Source organism: Homalodisca vitripennis, chromosome 4 (assembly GCF_021130785.1).
Source record: "Homalodisca vitripennis isolate AUS2020 chromosome 4, UT_GWSS_2.1, whole genome shotgun sequence".
Taxonomy (NCBI): domain Eukaryota; kingdom Metazoa; phylum Arthropoda; class Insecta; order Hemiptera; family Cicadellidae; genus Homalodisca; species Homalodisca vitripennis.
Genome location: NC_060210.1, coordinates 109,918,378 through 109,939,322, shown reverse-complemented (window position 1 = coordinate 109,939,322; position 20,945 = coordinate 109,918,378). Strand labels below are relative to the sequence as shown.

Here is a 20,945-nt window from a genome sequence, read left to right as displayed (position 1 = left end):
TTCCCTAAGAGTTAAAGATTCTTCCTAGCCGAAACTTATGGTTGTTCCACCCTCTGCCTGCTTTGACTGGAGAGGTTGGTCCAGAGCTGCCTTCTCTTTCTTCCGAGGGGACATGACTTGAGATTAGTGCCTTAAATTCTTCTTAGTTTATCTCGCCAGGAGGCGGCTCCTACCTCCAACCTTATCCATCCAGAATATTCTGTCACTCCGGAAGTAACGTAAACGTCCTTATAGGACTAGGTGCAATTTTCTGAGCTTCTTGTTCTAAAAGAACCAAAAACCGAACTATATTGTAAAAGGAGATGCAATCGATTTTCGATTTGGAAAGTATTTTTATGTTAAAATCATGGCACTTTCAGATTAATTCCTGAACACAGAAAAAGTAAACACAAAGTAGATTTTTTATAACACCATGTAACTTTACAGGTTTAAATTAGAACATTTGACATTAAGGCCAGAAACAGATTCAGGAAATGTAACGCTTATATCGTTTATGACTTTGGACAATTATAATAGTTTTATTAAATATATCTTTAAAAATTACCTATTAATATATATATATATATATATATATATATATATATATATATATTAATATATATATATATATTATAAGTGAAATTAAATTTTTATCAATTATAAACTCGTCACTACCTAAACATATGTACTTACTGTACGATTTTCAAAATTGTATCTCCAACAGTTTTTATTTGAGCCTAATTACAAAATTGCATACATTTCTTACTTCCCGTAATTTCACATGGAGAGAAAAAAAAACGTCTGTTATTCTATTTCTGTACTTAGGGAAGTTGTCTTAAAGGCTATGAATTTAACATAAACAATACTTTCAAACCTCTAAATTATATGCACCTTAAAATTTAGTATATATCATCGACGATCGACAACAAATGACGAAAGGAATTATGAATACAAGGATACTTCTTCCATCGTTGTATGTATATCCTAAATCATGTTATTTTTCAAAAGCACTACTCAGAAAAGTTACTTTTTGAATGCATACTACAAGGGAAAATCATAATGAGAGCTATCTACGCGAAATTTGTAATTGTCTAAATCTTAGTAGTAGAATAAAACCAGTTTTCGTCCTACAGATGTTACAACAGTGTTCCGTTTTTAGTTTATTGCTTACTTTTTTTTAAAGAAAAATACATCTCGAGTTATAGCGGTTATGTCGAACATTGGGACGAAAATAGAGAAGACGAGAAAACTGGGTACCACAAGGGCAATATTAATTATAGTAAAACAGTATTTAAAGCAAAGCACACTCTCATTATTAATTTAACAAGTTTGTAACTTTTTGTGATTGTTTCTCACTTGTAAATTAATCAAAATAGTTGATACCATATAAAATTTCCTATTTTTACGAAAACCTTAAATTATGTGCTACGCGCAATAAATATACAGTTTATATAATCCATGTAAAATATAAAATACTTAGCAATTGCAGAGATACCCGTATTGATAGATTAACCGATGTAATAATAGAAATTATTTTATAAAAATTTAGCTTCCATTTATCGTTACAATATCCATATCTTTTGATCAATCCAGAAGGTGGGTGTCAACCCTGCTCTAAGGGGCTTAACATTTAGAGGAAAAGGACTTTTATGTAGTAGCTACGCTTGCCAAGGAATAGTCGTCACAAAGGATTTCCGATCTTACATTTCTTGTTTATTGTTATTGAAAACGTTCGTGGCGCATTGAAGGAGTATATGGGCGTTTCTATATTAACTGATTTTGACAAGGAATACCCAGTCACACAATTCTCTTTTACATTTCTAACGAATGGCCTAACAAAATAAAAAGTTATAAATTAATATTGGTTTTTGCGCTTTTCAATGTAGTGGTTGAAATGATATTCAACATTACTAAAACATTCTTTATATTCATAGAATAAAAAAATAAATAAAATAGAATAAAAGTGCATGTTTTATCTTCCTCCAGTGAGCCTCAGATTTGTTCAGGCAAAGACACAATTAGTCTTTGAATAGTCTAATTAGACACAATCTAATTGAATAGTCCTATATCATATTTATTAAGGCGGCATCAATCACTCAAGTAACAAATCATACTCAGAGATTGGAACATGTAGCTTATATATTGCAAATTCCCAGAATGATTGACAGGAGTTTAAATGGGTAAATGTGTAAATATGCCACCAGGTGATTCAAAAATTTCGTTTAAAATTTAAACTATTTCAATATTTCATCCCGATAAAAGATTTAGAACTGTTTGCCACTGTCAACTGAATGTTTTCCGACAATTCTAATGCCATTCAGTAGTAATCGACGGTAGGCCTACGTGCTGACAGTTGAAGCGTGGCGGGAGTTACGCTCGCGCGGGGAAAAACAGGAATGAATGCATTCGAGTGAAAGTGAACGTGAACATGTAAGTGGAGTGTAATAAGAGATAAAGTGTTCAGTGAGCGAGAAGCGGACTGTTCCCGACCAAGAATTAAACAAGGTGATTGTACGGGTCCCTGAGATCTCAAACTACGGTAGTAGTTATATTATTGCTTGGGTGGCATCACAGGTCAGGTTCCGTCAACCCGCCAACTCGATGGCTGATTTAGTTTGGGAAACCGATAACAATTAGGCATTTATTTCGACAAAATAAACTAACAATAATGATCTAATAATGCATAAAGATTAAACTCAATAGACACAATGGAAAACAAAGAAAGTAAATTTACTACACAGAGAAAATGTAAAAGGATTGCGAAGCCTAACAAATGACAACAAACACCTCAAATAAAAATAAAAAAACCAATACAAGTAAACGAGAAACCGTGCAAAAACACAGTGAGTAAATTCGTTAAACATATAATTTAAATTTAAAGCTCACCTATCGACACCAAATACCCAAATAAAGGAAAACAGAAACCAAAAAAGATTAACACATCGTATATAAATAAGGTGTTAAAGGGTTTAGTAAATTGTATAACCAATCAGATGACGAATTGTTTCATATTTTTGGTGGTCTGAAATTTCAAATTATTTAAATTTAGTAATAGTAACTTCTTCGATATAATTTGAGAGGAAACATTTAAATCAATAAAATTACATAGGTTTACAGGACCACTTGGGCTGTGTCTACTTTGCACAATAAATGCGAAGAGTTGCTAAGTTTATTCATGGATACTGTCTTTTCCACTATACGCTACTGACACCAATAACACAATTTAGTATTAGTAACTTCTTCGATATAATTTGAGAGGAAACATTTAAATCAATAAAATTACATAGGTTTACAGGACCACTTGGGCTGTGTCTACTTTGCACAGTAAATGCGAAGAGTTGCTAAGTTTATTCATGGATACTGTCTTTTCCACTATACGCTACTGACACCAATAACACAATTTAGTATTAGTAACTTCTTCGATATAATTTGAGAGGAAACATTTAAATCAATAAAATTACATAGGTTTACAGGACCACTTAGGCTGTGTCTACTTTGCACAGTAAATGCGAAGAGTTGCTAAGTTTATTCATGGATACTGTCTTTTCCACTATACGCTACTGACACCAATAACACAATTTAGTAATAGTAACTTCCTCGATATAATTTGAGAGGAAACATTTAAATCAATAAAATTACATAGGTTTACAGGACCACTTGGGCTGTGTCTACTTTGCACAGTAAATGCGAAGAGTTGCTAAGTTTATTCATGGATACTGTCTTTTCCACTATACGCTACTGACACCAATAACACAATTTAGTAATAGTAACTTCCTCGATATAATTTGAGAGGAAACATTTAAATCAATAAAATTACATAGGTTTACAGGACCACTTGGGCTGTGTCTACTTTGCACAGTAAATGCGAAGAGTTGCTAAGTTTATTCATGGATACTGTCTTTTCCACTATACGCTACTGACACCAATAACACAATTTAGTAATAGTAACTTCCTCGATATAATTTGAGAGGAAACATTTAAATCAATAAAATGACATAGGTTTACAGGACCACTTGGGCTGTGTCTACTTTGCACAGTAAATGCGAAGAGTTGCTAAGTTTATTCATGGATACTGTCTTTTCCACTATACGCTACTGACACCAATAACACAATTTAGTAATAGTAACTTCTTCGATATAATTTGAGAGGAAACATTTAAATCAATAAAATGACATAGGTTTATACTTTGCACAGTAAATGCGAAGAGTTGCTAAGTTTATTCATGGATACTGTCTTTTCCACTATACGCTACTGACACCAATAACACAATTTAGTAATAGTAACTTCTTCGATATAATTTGAGAGGAAACATTTAAATCAATAAAATGACATAGGTTTACAGGACCACTTGGGCTGTGTCTACTTTGCACAGTAAATGCGAAGAGTTGCTAAGTTTATTCATGGATACTGTCTTTTCCACTATCCGCTACTGACACCAATAACACAATTTAGTAATAGTATAACATCAGAAAACATAATATAAGGAGGTAATATTTTATTCCATAAAACGTTAATAACGGTTTTATTCAATAACACACAAAATACAACAACGGTATACAGGATAACTTACGACTAGACAACTACATAAAACAAATGCTGTGGGAAAGTTTTTATTAGCTATATACTACTTAAATCACTAATAGACTAGACTATGGACTATAAATCAACATCTTAATTATTTCATTATTGTGTTCACAGTATTCGGACCACAAATAAATGTATAATGCAGAAAATCATTTATTACTTATTCGACGCGAAATTAGCTCATATTTCCTTCCTCTATACACTTCAAATATTATGAAATTAGAAATAAAATATTGTTAGGAACAGCAATATAGTCAGCTATAATGTGCAGAATAAAAATAAAAATCATAAACTGAGTTTATTTGTTGACTTGTTTAACAGAACCACATAAAAATTCATATTGGCGTTTCAATTCAATGTAAACAATCGCAAAAGCCACATAACGATCGAGATTTTCATCTAATATACATTTATTATGGATGACCCTTCCCATTACAAAATAAACTTGTATGCAGAGCAATTCTTTAGAATAAATGAGCAAATAATGACATTCACAGTCTAGTGAAACTAGAAAAATAATTTATTGAATAACAAGTTACATGAGTATCTTTGCAGTTAAACTTGGAAATAAATGCACAAAACTGTCAAAAGAACTAATAGACGGTGTTGTGTTAGCAACTGTTATAGCCTACTCATGCATACTGCATCTTACGGTGTTACGTGGACGAATTGGTATCACCAAATTAAGAAAGATTAAAATAATAATTCAGTTAAATATGCACGATTTATTGCGTAAACCGAGAGCAATAATTCCGGCAATCAATAATTAACAAGCCGGGGTTTATTGTCTGAGTGCCTGACACAATAGAGTAACATGCCCATTCTTACTCTGTAAAGAATAATAAATGTTACCTCACGATACTATAGCTAAATGTCTACACCAAACCTTAGGACGACTTCGTACATTTCTCGCTCAATAATTGTATCCCATAAACCGTAATTGCAACTACAAAACTAACATCAAACATTAATAAACCTCATAGAATATTACTAGTTTTATATGTGTCAGATTTGTATAGGCAATTTAAGACACGTTTAAGTAGACTGTACAGTGAATTTAATGTCACAAAGACGTATAACTTTATGATGTACTTAATATTATTATTATGGACACCAATGTTCTTGTTTGTACACTGTAAACTTGAATGGTTCGTAAATCATACCGGCTCCGGTCACTCGTATCGAATGTCATACCTATCGATATATTAAGTCCCTTCTATCTCGTCGGCCAATCTAAAATAACATAAAATGTCGTCTTTTATGGCCATAAACAACTCTTTATAAGCATCTGTGGTTATATTTCATTAGTATCATTAAAAACTAGATGCCATATATAAAAAAACAAAAGCAATTGATTCTAACACTCTTGATACTTGTATTCCTATATTTTTAAGTTTTTTATCTCCAAGTAATTAATTAGACTAATAGTAAGCGAATAGCACACGTTAACGTAACACTACAAGCGACCGAAGTATAAGTAATGAGTACACCTAGAAAACTACTTGATCCGAACCAATACGTTCTATTACTAAAAGTTTAACAGAAGTCTTTCATGTCAGTAAACTCAGTCCAACTTGTATACATTTTTTATGTTTTTTTACAAAAATTAAATTAACAATTTGCATTCAAGACAGTAGGCCAAACTTCTACTATGTGAAAGACTGAAAATAATGCAAGGGCAATAATTTGTTATATGCCTTTTCACTATTTATAAATTTATATTTATCTAATTTTTATTCATTTATTTAAATTTCATGATTCAACATACAAAAATTCGAATCAACATGAACAATGAAACCGTGAAAAATAAGATCACGTGTAAATTAAACAAAGACTAATATTTCTGACAAATATAAAATAAACAAAAAAAGGAACTCGCATTTGCATGGCGTAAATTAAATAAACACTGGTACCTATAATAAATTGTAAATTGAATGAAGAAGTGCTTAATGCGTACAGTGCTATGAAGAGCACGCACGATTAAAGTGCCGTCTGAGATTAAAACTATAATGTTTTAAAATTTTGCACAGCAAAATATTTTGTTTAGTAATATTTGGGCTGCATCTATGCAATTTAGTATTACAATTATTTAACTAGCTGTCCTTTCCAATATAGGTACACTTAACTATTTTTAGGAAACAGTAAACATGTCGAGGGTTGATTACTAGAGATACCGCTTAAATATTCCAGCGCTCTCACAACTCGTAAAAACCGAAAACGTTATCCACGAAATTGCAAACGTCAAACTTGGGCAAAGACGATCTCTGGAAAGTCGACGACTCGTGGCTGCAGTAAATGCAGGTTTGTCTGACTTTCTCGCATCATCTCGGGCCAGTAATGACACGCAGAGGCGAGCGGCGGGGCAGGCGTCTGGGTGACAAGATCCTGACCGCCCCCAGGTGATATAATATCAGTGCTGTGATAGTGATAGTGGAGTAGTAATAGTCACCTACGGTCGGCAGATGTGGTAACGCTCTACTTTTCACCTACATACGGAGCTGCAGGAATGCAATTATGACGGAGAGTGACATCGTGACATTTGTAGTGTTGATCAATTGTGAAACGTTTTATGAATTAAGGCAATATTCACAAATACACCTTTATCGGGGGAGGGTAATTTTGTAAAGTATGTGCATTCAGTTTACTTACTTTAATAATATACGATAAATCACCTTCTACAAATTTAAGTGTATAAACGTTAACCTTTATTAACGTTGTAATTTCTGTGTAACTGACGAGGGACACCGTACCTGACATGAAATATAAAAGATGATACGACCTGTGTGAGGTGACAATCAAGTGGTAAGTTTAGCCCCTGTGTTGAATGGTTTCCAAACCATAAAATGGCAAAACGTTGAGATAATCCGTTACAGTAAGCTGTCATGTTCAACATCATCTTCTCGTTTAGCACGATATTATATTGCGAGATGTCCAGTCGACCCAAGCGCTACGTTTTAGTTACATTTTGATCTTACTTCCATCCTATTCCGGAGAATCAGGGTCAGAGTTCTTCAAAGACAAATCGAGCACCAGAACTGTTGAGAATGGTTAAATGATCCTCCACTTTTCCTTGTGTGGGAAATGAATGATTAAATCAATATTTTTTGTGTCAGCACTTTCTTCCTGTCTCTCCTTTATATTTAAATCCCCTTTTTGCTATTTTATTTATTGTTTTATGGCAATGTAAACAATATTCTACATATCATAGTCTAAATTTGATAAAAAGTTCAACTGGATCGCCAAACATGTTCAAAAATTACCTCTAACTTTTAACTAAAAAGGTCTTGTTCGTCTTTACTAAGTGGTAGATGGTCACCTCCCTTTTCGTTATATTTGGTTGAATTCTGTCCTACTGCTAACTCAAATCCAGTAATCCAGGTAGTCCCAAATTTTCATTATACAAAATAATAACTTTTAATAATTTAACTTGAGTAATAAGAAATCTAACATTATAACTTATAAAGATCTCGCCGAATTAAGAAAATCAGTTTAATTGGAGAAAACACGTTTACAAGGCAAGTTCATACATATAAAACCAGAATTTTGACTATATAGCAAGTGTTGTTGGACCAGTTCCCGGACTATAATTGTCAACCATTAACGTGGAGGATGTTTAGGAAAGCGAGGTACCGGTTTATGAAAGCCTTGCTCAGGATGAAAGTAACGCCAAAGCAAAACCGAACTTTACTAGAAGACCTTAGGCATTGTCCTGCTGAGAGAGAACAAACACACACACACACACACACACACACACAGGTTATGCTGGTTGACTTGGACCGCGTAGAGCAACATTCACCGAGTCATAAGTAGTACTTTCCCTACACACAACTTGTCTAACAAATTTATACATACAGTAAAACATATAAACATGGTTTATACATATCACCGTATAAACACTGCATTTCTCTAAAAGCAACTTTCTTTTTTGTTGAAGTTGAAGTTCTTTAGAATTATATTCTTTACATAATGATAAGTATTGCTGTCTTAACCGACATTTCATCAACTATACAACCAATTAGGCCTCTTCATTTGGCCCAGATTTTTAATAACTTGCAACACAGCCATGTCTTTGTTGGTCTCATTATAGAATTAATCACATATTCACAAAGAGTCATTGTAGGATCTCCAACGAGGCCAGAAAGCGGCTAACGACAGGAGACAAGGGGAGGAGAGCGACCTCGGCGGAGCAGTTGGCGAGGCTCGGGTGATATCACGGCGCATTGTCCCGATTCTATATAGGAGGCAGGGTATACACGCGGCACAATGGCTGTTTAGAGACACAGAGACAATAAACAATAGACTATACAGTAACAGTGGTGTGGGTGGAGTACCTCAGGGGTCGTGGCTGGCACCTGTGCTGTTCTGCCCATTGACTCCTGCAGAACGACGCAACAGAGCGATTAATGTAATAGTGCTATTCATCCTGTAGCGTCCATGACGTATTTCATTACCAGAAACGCTATAAGGAGCTTATTAGAAATAGCGATGTAATAACAATTGAGATATACAGAAGTGGCAAACTAACCCCATTGAATTTATATGATTCACGAAATCGTCCACGATTTAGGTCGTGCTGTTTGCCTTGGAGAAGTCTGGAAACGGTTTCCAGATCAACCAACCATAAACTCCACGTTTTGAAACTATCAACCTCCATGGTTGTTATTCATACAACAAAATTAACTAACTCTGTTGTATATTTTGGGACCTGTAACATTGTCGAAGTTCCATTACCGTGACCTATTTCTGTAATAACCCATTTCTGATGTATAACCCAAAATTCACATAAGATTGAAAGAAGAAATCAAGTTGCAAAAAATGTAACAATTTCCCTTCGGAGGCTCCAAGCTGACGGTTCATGCTGAATATGTTAATTCTTTGTTTATGTGTCATTTTTAATTCAGTTAGAGAATAAAAATTGATAGGATGAGAAATTTGTTTTAAAATGACTTTAGCGTAATTGAAATGTAAAAATAAGGACTTTTATATTCGTTAATAACTGCACGATTTAATAATTTTGATACCTATATATTACAATGCAAATATTTCTACTTAAGTATATTTTGTAAAAGACCCTATTACGTTAAAGAATGTAATATTTCTAGCTCATTCTATTTATATTTAAATTTATTACGAAAAACAAGTTGGAGGTTGTAAACCTGGTATTAGTCCATCACCACAACTCTCTACAAGTGTTAATCAAAACTGAGGCAATAGGTGAGAATCAATCAACACTTGGTCAGAAGATACCGAAACGAGAAAACCACTAGGAAGTCAAGGGCCACTTTCAGCTACGTTTATCCACACGTTTAAAACGTAGTAAATTGAAACGGGCGCACAAATTGACGGGCTGCTATAATCACTACTTGGCCCAGCCGAGGCGCGCGACGGTGACGCGGGGAGCGATTCGTTCCATAGAACCGTGACCGATACTCGAGGACCGGGGAGTCCGCGCGAGCCTGGGTAACATTTATCGCTGTAATTCGGTACTTCTCCCTAGGATTAAATGTAGGCCTAATCTTGCGTAGGACAACAAGAACATATTTTTACGTAATTAAAATTTCTTAAATTCGTTAATAGACAATCAAATAAACTGTTTTAAGAAGAGTAAAATGTTTATCGGATCCTTAAACTGCCTGTTGACTTGAGAAAGAGCTCAATGTGGGGATGCGAGTATAAATAAGTTGACAAAAGTAGGAGTATACGGAGTAGTATGACAGCTAAAACCATGACTAAAAACTTTTTAATGATTTAAATGGCAAGCATTTAAATTGATTTATAAAGTTTAATTCATTTTAATACATGTATATTGACGATTGTATACAATTTGCTTAAATTGTGAACACAATAAAGATTTATTATTATTATGACAAAGTTCATTAGAACTGCCTGATTACCGCAGAGTGCTATACCATCCATCTTCACTTCGGCTGTACTGAAACGATCTCGAGCATAAGATCTATGTTTAACCTCAAACACTTTTAAACCGGTATCGGTAGTTTTGATCGCATAATCGTCTCACCACTCTTAGAATACTGAATACAAATGTGTGTACTTCCCCCTAACGTGACTAATACAATCATTTCTTGAATTTACTTGAACTTATCGTAAAACATAAAAATGTTTGAAGTCATTTCTAAACAATCATAATATTGGAACGTTTCGATGCGTATTACTATTATCTCGTTTTATACTGCGAGGAAAAGTAAGGTCATAACAGTGTTTAAGAGTTTATATTTTTCTTACAGGACTTAGATAGAGATGGTCGCCTATTACAAAACAGGCCTGTCATCATGGTGTCTATGCTGTCCGAGAGTACAAAGCATAATTATTAACAAAAAACGTAACTGCAGAAAATAACTCATTATGAATTTACATGTGTAACATATTTCATTCTTCTTTATGTTTAATAAAGTGGTCCAAGCTAGAGGCTTACGTAGAATTTATTTTACGGAAAAAAAGAGAGCTGAACCTGAATGTATTTACGGATCAAAAAAGTTTAACGCGTGAGTTTGAAAATTAACACAAAATAACCAGTAGAGGTGACAAAAACAGTAGCAGTCGTGGGACTGCCGATAGAAGTGAAAACGGAACTATTAAATTGAGAGTAATTAACAATACGTTATAGTAGCAGTACATCTGTAATTGTAAATGTGACGCGTTTTTAATTTTCCAATTTTAAAATCCACGAAAAAATATTATCAAATAACTAGAAATATATTTTACCACGCTAGTAAGATAAATCTTATACCGTAATAATACTCATTTCATGATGAAGAGGTTAAATATTAAAAACATAATTAAAATGAATAATGCTAAATTTTAAATACAAATATTCGTACAAATATTAAAAAATGTTTAAAAATATATTCGTTGTTTTCATTATTCATTTATCTGTATAAAAATATGTTGTAATTGCTCAATATTAATAGTTAGTTAAACATAGAATACAAGTGAGTAAACACCGAGTGAACAACAGTGAGTTGAACACCGTTGTAAATAATACAGTTATTGCTACGGATAAAGTATATAATTGCAATAACAATTAAACCCACAATATTTTTAAAACTAATAAATTAGTTAAATTAACTTGGTTCTTTCGTAAAGGTATTTTTATTACACAATAAACTAATTTATTGAGTTAATACGGTATCAGTGAGCCAATGCGCCAACTACAGTTCCGGCAGAAACGTTCACTCATCACTTCATACGCTACTACAGGCTAAACTAAACTTCCAATAAAAAAATGATAAATTACAAAAAAAATATTCATCTATTTTCACACAACTTTCTCGCTGACAAATTTTGTCTGACCAAAAAATAAAAAAAATCCTCGCTTACTACTTTTTTCTTGTCATTGTAAACGCTATGTAAAATGTAAACAATAATCAAAATTATTTCGAAATTTTTTTAATATTAAAAAATGTAACCAATAGATTGCCAATATTAAGAGCTTTAATTTGACGCATCTTACAGAATTGTACGACATTGGCTTCACTTTTAAATCGCGAGAGGGAGCCGTAAAGGTCACTGATTTTCGCAGTCTGTTTTCATACTCCGCCGGGACAGTTTTAACACAGCGAGACTGACTTTTTTCATGCAGGTTAGTAGTTCGCGGCCAAGTCTACGGTTAAAAAACACAGCGAGACTGACTTTTTCATGCAGGTTAGTATCATTAGCATGTCGGTGACGCGAACCGAGGATTTTACCCTCTACCAAAACGCTCAACGCGCCTAAAGAAGTTTTCACTTCAATAAAATTTAACTTATTGATTTATGTATTTAAATACATAAAGCAAATAACCGGTTTTTGGTGCTTTTCAATCAAACTGCGACTAGCTAGCACCGTTACCTCCTCCACCCTACGTACGACACTCATCATAATAACCATATGTCTCTACTTAACTTGGGCATTAACCACTGTAACACGTGAAGATGTACCATTCATAATACTCTGTGTGTCTGCATAATGCACTTCATCCAGTCCGTAAATGTTGCTAAAGGATTATTTCGGTATCCCCACAAACATAAAGTCACACAGCGCCCTACATGTCTTCACTGTTTAGAAGTACTTGATTTTAGGCGAATAGCTCAGTCAGTAACCAATTTCTAACAGGTAGCCGTGACCAATGCACGAAGTTAATGGCTTCGGTACAGCCTCATTACAGCGGCCCGCTGAACCGCGCTTCTTCTTGCACTAATATTTCACTTTCACACATGCCATACTGGCTTTCTAGAGACTAATCAAAATGCAGTGTTGCACTGATCTTCTCAAACTGCCAAAACGTGTTTGTTTGCGAGTTTGAGTTTAGCTTCATTTCACTTTCCGCTCAGTGCTGGGTAAATCACACATATGTGTCTTGTAGTCTAGACGTATCTGATGTCGAAACGATGCTAAGGGTTAGTTTTGAACTTCTTCGTCACCTACCTTTTTTGGATCTCTAAAGATACGGACTCCAGATTTCAGGATTGGAATCCATGATAGTGCCAGATTTAAGAACCTGCAATGAGCGGGAGGTGAATTGGGGCTGAACTCAATATTTGCATTGAATCAACCCTTCTCACCATTCTACGTTTTTGTTTGTTTGATTTAGTTATAATCTTATACTCATATCTTTACTTTAGTAAATGCCATTAAGAGTTACTACCTCAATTCCCAATTATATATAGTTTAAAATTAGAACTATTTCGTTTTCTTGATAGAGATTGTATTTACAGCTAAATTTCCTTTCTGTTATAGAAGCTTCCATAAATTTGAAGGATGGTGAAATCCTTTACCACGATTGTGAGATCAATTAAACAGCACCCATGTGAGCCAATGTATACTGTGTATACCTTCATACTTCTCATGGTTCGTAAGGTCCACATAAAAACACCCGTCTATAACCATCGATTGTAACAGAAATCTTTTGTTGTTCCAAACCAATATCCAAGAATCTGTTGGACATTAAATACTGTAGGTCTCCTAACTCTCGTGGTCAATGTATCATTACATAATTACTATTTCTGGTTACTCCCATATATGTTGTCTCGATGGTGTTGTATCCTGCACCAGTTTGGAACCGGTCCGTAAGAACAACAGTAGTTAGAGAGTTTGTTGCGAAAGGTGGGACTGAAAGTGTGTATCGGATATAGAACAGTATCCACTAGCATTTGAAATAGCAGTTCTGTCTCTAATGGGGCTGTTGGAGAGAAAGATCGGAGGTCCATGATAGTATAGGAAAGGAAGGCGCCAGGGCACAGCTCTTGAGAAAATGGCAAGAGAGGGGTGTCTGCAGAAAAGGGAGATTAGGCCAAAAGGGTCTTCCCGACCTAAAGTCATGGGTTAAATCTAAACATGGCCTCACGGACTACTATGCCACTTAGTTTTAAAGTGGTTTTCATAGTTTTCTAGGGTATAGGGAAAATTCAAACTGTAGAATGTGAGTACTGATACTAGCTAGAGTAATGACACAGCAGAGCACGTCTGTTTGCATATAACGAATGGCAGCCAGAGAGAGGCGACGATAGGCAGCACATGACAGCAGGAAATATAGTTAATAGAATGTTGCAGAATGAAGACGCCTGGGGAGACAACATAAAAATGATGAGGGGGATCATGAAACGCAAAACCTGAGATGAACCATGGTTGGCTCCAAGAATGAAGAATATGGGGAAGGAAGGGTTTCATTTAACTCAATTTAAAATAAGGAAGAGCCAATGAAAGCTAGAAAGCCCTGCAGGGGCTGAAGTAATACTGATTAGTGGTCCCGAATCCTTTAGCAAAGAGAATGTAGAACAAAGAGCATAGGAGTTTAGTAAGTGCCTACAGGAACCGTTAAAGACAGACGGCACCCTTTAGGTGCTGAAGCAAATAAAACCTTCTAATGATCAGTCTACTGTAATATTCACAAAATTATACAGAGCACGTAAACACACCCAATAAAAATAATCAAGATCATTACTCTTTTACATAATTTATATTAAAGCGTGATACTCATATTGTGGTGTGTTTTGCCTGTTTCATGTTCTTAATTTGACTATGATAAATTACACTATGCTACTATACCTTCTAAGAAGAGGGCAAAAACCTATTTATTTCCTTTAGATTTTTATAAATTTGTAACCTAAAATCCAAACTGTATAATGACTAGATTAGTTGTTCACTATGCATGTCTAGTACTTCAGTTTTACCATTTGTACAGGTTTATTGTTACATTTTCCTAAAGTGTATCGGATTTATTTGATTTTCAATCCCTTCATCACTTACTTATTTGGACTCCACATTAAGTTTCGTACATTAGCAGCACTAACCATTGTGTTTCTTATAGGCTAACAGAACATTGTATTCTGCGGAATTATAAAACAGCGAATATTACAAAGTTTTTGAATGATTAACTATTTATAAATTTGTTGTGCACGATATATATATATATATTTTTTATCGTTGCAGAGGAAAGTAAAACGACTTCAGTTTGACCGACTGTTTAAGTCTCCAATGCGTATACGGCATATATCCCACCATAACAGTGGCTGAGAGGACTGTAGGGGTGTGTCTAGCCAGACAGCCGAGTGGCGTAGGGCCTGCCTGACTCAGACTGACGGACGGTGAAAGTGTTCTCCGAGAGCCGACGTAGAGTCGCTCAGTCAGCTGTGGTCCGTGCTCTGGTCTACTCATCTCTCCCTCAGCTACTCTGGATACTACTCTCGACATGAGGTAAGTCCGTATCCACATTACAATAGTGAAGGACATCTACATTCCTTGGATGGAGATCTTCATCAGTTAAAAATATTTTTAGTAAACAGAAGAAAAACTGAACATTCATTTCGATGCTCAAATTACATTTGTCCCTAGATTGATGATTAAAATACAGAATTACTCTTTAAAATATTTCTCATCTAAAATAAGTATTATTACATGTAAATATTACAAAACAGTACAAGATTGTATATTAAATAACCGAATTTTTTAATTATGGTAACTAAATAAGCCATCTTAGTCGTAAATAGAAGTTTGAAGAGTATAAAACAACTGTATGGTATACGTGTTGTAAAGGTAAACATATTTTTTAAACGTAAACAACAGGCAAGTTGTTAAAACTCTCATATACCCAATAATTATTTTTGTACCCAGGAACGGAAATATTTTTGGAAGAAGTTTGACCGCACGAAGCGGAACTGAAGTGGGCAATTATTTAATGAGTGACAAGAGAATATTCATCCTTAATACACATAACACGTGGCTTCTGTTACATTGGAAAAATTGTTAATTCATTTTTCACCACTATACATTATAACTAACACTTCTATCATTAGCTCAACTGCTGAAGAATCTATGTGTTGTTTTGGAATGTTGTAGTAATTAAAAAAACTAAAACAGTTATTTATTTTAATTTACTATCTTATAAGAAGTAAATAGTTTCATTGTACAAAAGGTGGAGGAAAAATAAGAACAATAATGTTTCAATCAGATGAACATGCAAACGTAAATGAAAGAGAATAATCGGGGATTTTAAGTTGTATAGCATGAAACTTAAATTAGAAATAAAGATTTTACAGGTTAAAATTATTTTGTATGTGATCGAAGTACTTTTTATCAAAACTCTCAACATTGTGTTGTACTGACTCCCCCCACCCTTCGGATTAACGAATAATTGGTTTCAAATCATATCTCAAACTTAAAATGTACCAATAAATCACGATAGCAAGTTTTAACAGGTTTCTTCATTAACAAAGCTTCCAGAACAGTGCTGTTCATTATTGCTGTTAACAGGACCTCAATATGGACAAAAGGATTTAATTAATCCCACTTTAAGTTCGATATTACTCATTAAAGTTTCGTGAATATCAGTTTACTTCTACTTTCTTAGTTATAAATTGGACCTTTATCTTGAGGATAAGTCTATGGAATAACTATTTCAAGATTCGTTAAGATTCCTTTGATATGTAGGACCGTCTTGAAAAAAGAAATTGATATTGTAACACATCACTTTTTACCAGAGTGGGTTCAGATCGGTAGTACCATGGGGTTTGGCACGATCATTCCGCCCCTTTTCTTAAGGAGATTAATTATATTTGAACTGTATTAAAGAATTAATCATTAAATGAAAAACAAAATATTAAATCCATTCTTATCATAATACTATGATAATTTCAAAGAAAAAAATATATAAATAGAACTATTCATTACCCTTAATTTAAATTACAAGAATCGTGTATACCATCCAATCAATTACCATTGATCACTTTCAATCCGTGTTGGGCAAGAAAAATGCCAGGATGCAACCACCCAATAAGGAGGCGATAGGAGCAAGATGTTGGAGTGTAATTAGTGATGTCGGATCAGATAAGGGGATTACAAGATCTGAGCCCTGATGGACGAGCACACACTGCACACCGCACAGGCTCGCCCTGGCCCTAGGACCCCGCCCGCACGTCCATGCTAGAGCACGTTTCCCGCACTTCCTTCTGGTTGTATCCAGATATTTATACTGATCGGGCACAAACGCAACCTTCAACCTTACTTGATTGCTCGCTATTCAAATACAAATTCAAACTCACTTTTGTTACTGTGTTCGTGGTATTTCTTATTGATATACTTATATCGCGTTGCTATACCTATTTGTACGACCCTTATACATCTAACATGGAAAATTAAGATGTTTGGTTTAATTAGATGTTATGTAGAAAGCTTGAAAATCATAGTTGTTAGTCAAAGTGTGTTTTATGGAGCGCAAAAACTAAGGATCTTAATTTAATATTGTATACACATACTTTACTCCCTCTGTATACATTGTGATGCTACTATAGCAACAAGACGCTATACACCAGAGAAAAATTTAACACAGCAGTTCCACTAAAACACAGTTCAAAGTGCGATGCGATTTTAAGTCTACAGTTAGGAACTATCATTTATGGAAACTTGCACAACACTAATGAGTTATATCGATTGGCCTTAGTCACTAACCTCAGTGGGGCATCTAGGTTTGAGTTTTCTGCGCTAAACCTTGGATATGCTCGATAATTTTTAGTTTGGTGTTTGATTATAGTTACAAAAAGTATACCTAGAGCAAAATTAGTTCAGTAGGGCGGTAATGAAGTGAAAGATTAAAAATAATCAAGTTAACAAACAAACGTAAGAAACGATCATGTTGTTTATACATTTTTGAAAAAGAATTAAAGTGCATGATACACTAAAAAAAGACTTAATTTCATGATTTTTCACATTACGATGTATCAGTCTTTTAGGTTTATAGCCAAATCCCATGGAAGTAAAATTCACCAAATTTTAAGTCCATCAAAACATCCTCGAGATATGCTGAGGAAGAGATACGTACAGACAAACAAACAAAATATAACTTACCAGCTCTGAGTGATACGCTTCGTTAACGCTCAGCTAGTTAACAGACACGTATACATATAAAATTCTCTGTCGTGTTGCCTATTAAATTAATCTCACCAATTACTTGTGCTACTTAAAACCTAAATACCACAATATATTTCCCTTTCAGAAACAGATTTAGCATACATATTAGTATATTTATAATGTTTTAAAATGTTACAAATAATGTTTTGTAAACATTCACAATTCAATGCAATGGTTAAAAATTGTGGCCAAACTGTGATTTATTTTGATACGATTACAGACTACGTACAACTATTTCAACAAGAAACATTGTTACCGTAATGGAAGCTCAACCTTACCCCTAACATGATATGGGAGTACTTGCTGACCTGTGTCACATTTAGAACAATGGAATACATTAGTTGAAACCCAAAACCGACAGTTGTAATATATTATGTAACTAGCGTCGTGTGAACTGTCAGTGTGATATTTTGAGTGCACACCCTGGCTAATGCTCTATTATGAATTATTCTATTGCAAAACTCAAAGGAAGGGCAAACATAGCGTTATTTTTTTATCTTCATGTTATTTCCAACTGTTATTATTTCAATGAGAATATTACTTGTAGTATTACTAATTCATACAAGTAACGGCTCAGTTCGTGCTCATTACTACACAACAACATAGGCTAATTACGAATTTTTAGAGAAAGCTAAAAAATACCGAAACTCAATCCTACCTGTTACATACTTTAAAGCACACAGTTCGCCACACACGGGCATTAAAATCTTATTTTTACAGTCAGACTTGTCGTATTATAACTCCATTTTTGAAATCCATAAAGTAACAATTTAGTAAAAGCAGTTCGCACTACATACCATATCTAGATTACTTGAAATCTGTTCATAAAACTGTATTACGCGGAGTGGCCGTAAAAAGAGACGTTTTTCAATGTATGCTCAGGTAGATGCATTACGTACGTCTAAAACCACACAATCTCCCTAAACCTGTTTACCTAAAGCACTACCTCTGGAATCAAATACACACGAGTGTCAGATTACTACCCACTACTCAATGAATTGATTTATGCTCTACTTACTGTAATCCTTTTACTTGCCTTACAATTATTAATGCTGTCCATGTAACTATTATATATTGAAATAAGGTTTGAAGAGCACAGCATGTACTGCTAATACATAGCACGTGTAGTACTTGATAAAGAAAGGACGCATGAACTGAGGGTTCGGTACAGATATTAAGGATTGTTTTAATACTTTTCAAATACCTCATATAATCAATATTTAGTTCAGTTTTAATAATTAGTGTTGTGTTTGGCTTTTTATTAAGTGCATGTATTAGAGTTGAGTGAATTTGACACACAACATGGTGGTTGCGATTCCTGAAATAGGCGCGTCATAACGCTCTGGTATGATTTGTTTATCTTAACCTAGTTTGTAATTATGTGTTAGGTTAGTTATTTACCTGAAGAAGAGATCAGATTACAGATTTCGAAACGTGTTACTTATTGTTTGTTTCACTGAACGATGGAAAATGTCCGGAAAATCCTGTTTCCTTCACAATAGTTATGCAAAATTTATATAAATTGACATTAACACCGCATGTATTTAAAGGATTGAATAGACTAAAAAATAGTCTTCAGTAGATTTTTAGGATATGTTTTAGTTTGTAAATTACCCATTGTTCTCACAAAAAAACTGTTATTTCTCGTGTACGAAGAGTTTGCAAAATTACAGTATCGCAACCGTGAATAGGTATCTCATAAGTGAGGTGTTCTTATAAAAACATCGTACACCACGAACCACGAGCTCCAGCCTGTTAACAGATTCGATTGTCTGTAGAAGTCACCCATCAACCAATCTGTTGGCGGGCGTGGCAGTGACATACGCCTGAGTCTCGTGCCAACTTTCCCGCCCAAGGGCTCGACCTTGCCAAGGCCGAGGCCGGTCAACTATCCAGCTGTAACTACTGTAGCAAGCACTAGCTGCGAGGACGGGCATTCAACCGTGACAGCCATCCACTATCGCACCTGCTGTGCGTCTTCTGTCATAATTCAGAATATAATTAGTTCTCACGTCACGTCAAAGAGAACTCTACAACTGTGGCGCTTCTCTTGAAATTCAAGAATGGTTAGAAACACAACGGCGCGCGGCGTTTATAAACCAAAATAAGCATCAGTGTAAACTTCTCTTTGTTTAAAGTTTGTTGTTAACGAAGAAAGGTTTGACAGGATAACACGATTTCGAACAATTGCCATCATTATGGTTACAAAAGTATAACACAACGTTTCCAGGATTGGAATCTATCCTCTTCGTCAATACATTCTGTGCAGTAACAACGCCTGGACTAGACTCCAAACAGCTTTTGGATATTTTTGAACCCTTTTCTTTCTCTTCTTTTCTTCTTTCTATTCTTTATTTTTGTATGTATTAATACCTTCCCTACCTGACGAAGATGATAGATTCCAATCCCATAACGATGGCAAATGTCCGAAATCAGTGTAAACTATTTTCTTTTGGGACTTCTACTTAGGGAGGTTACTAATAGTCTGACAAACCCAGAAAGTAGCTAAGCTACAGTGTAATTTTCCATGTACCTGAACTTCTGAGTTCAGATGTTATAGTCGATGATATATAAATGTTCACTACGAGAAGTCACATATTCAAATCCCGAGGGAAATATCAAACACACTTCCTAAACCTGTTTTCATCGTACTCTGTAATAATATTATTCCTCAATCAAAACTATATTTGCATATCGAAAATATTGAGACTGTCTAGTTGATTTTTAACTCTAAAAGTATAAATATTTATTATTAGATAAAACTATTGTGAAACATATAATACAAAAGATTAGGCAACACGAAATATTATTTAAAGTTTGGATAAGAAACCGTGGATTTAGCTTGTGATAAATATTACGTTCAAAATTACCAGCGCTCAAAACAATAAGTTTTAAGTGTTTGTATTAAGTAACACGTAGCACACATATTTCAAGAAACCATTGAAATTGGTACAACATGACGTATGCTCATACAAAAATTC

The 20,945-nt window shown here is 34.4% G+C and overlaps 2 protein-coding genes across 2 annotated transcripts in view; one reads left to right on the top strand and one right to left on the bottom strand.

Moving 5' to 3' along the window:
- Positions 1 to 20,945, bottom strand: part of LOC124359950 (coiled-coil domain-containing protein AGAP005037) — a 560,570-nt gene that overhangs the window by 122,420 nt on the left and 417,205 nt on the right.
- Positions 15,100 to 20,945, top strand: part of LOC124359951 — a 31,749-nt gene continuing 25,903 nt past the window's right edge. The window contains exon 1 of the mRNA XM_046813144.1: positions 15,100 to 15,255. Coding sequence (XP_046669100.1) covers positions 15,251 to 15,255 — 5 coding nt within the window. The 5' untranslated portion in view covers positions 15,100 to 15,250. The remainder of the gene's footprint in view (positions 15,256 to 20,945) is intronic.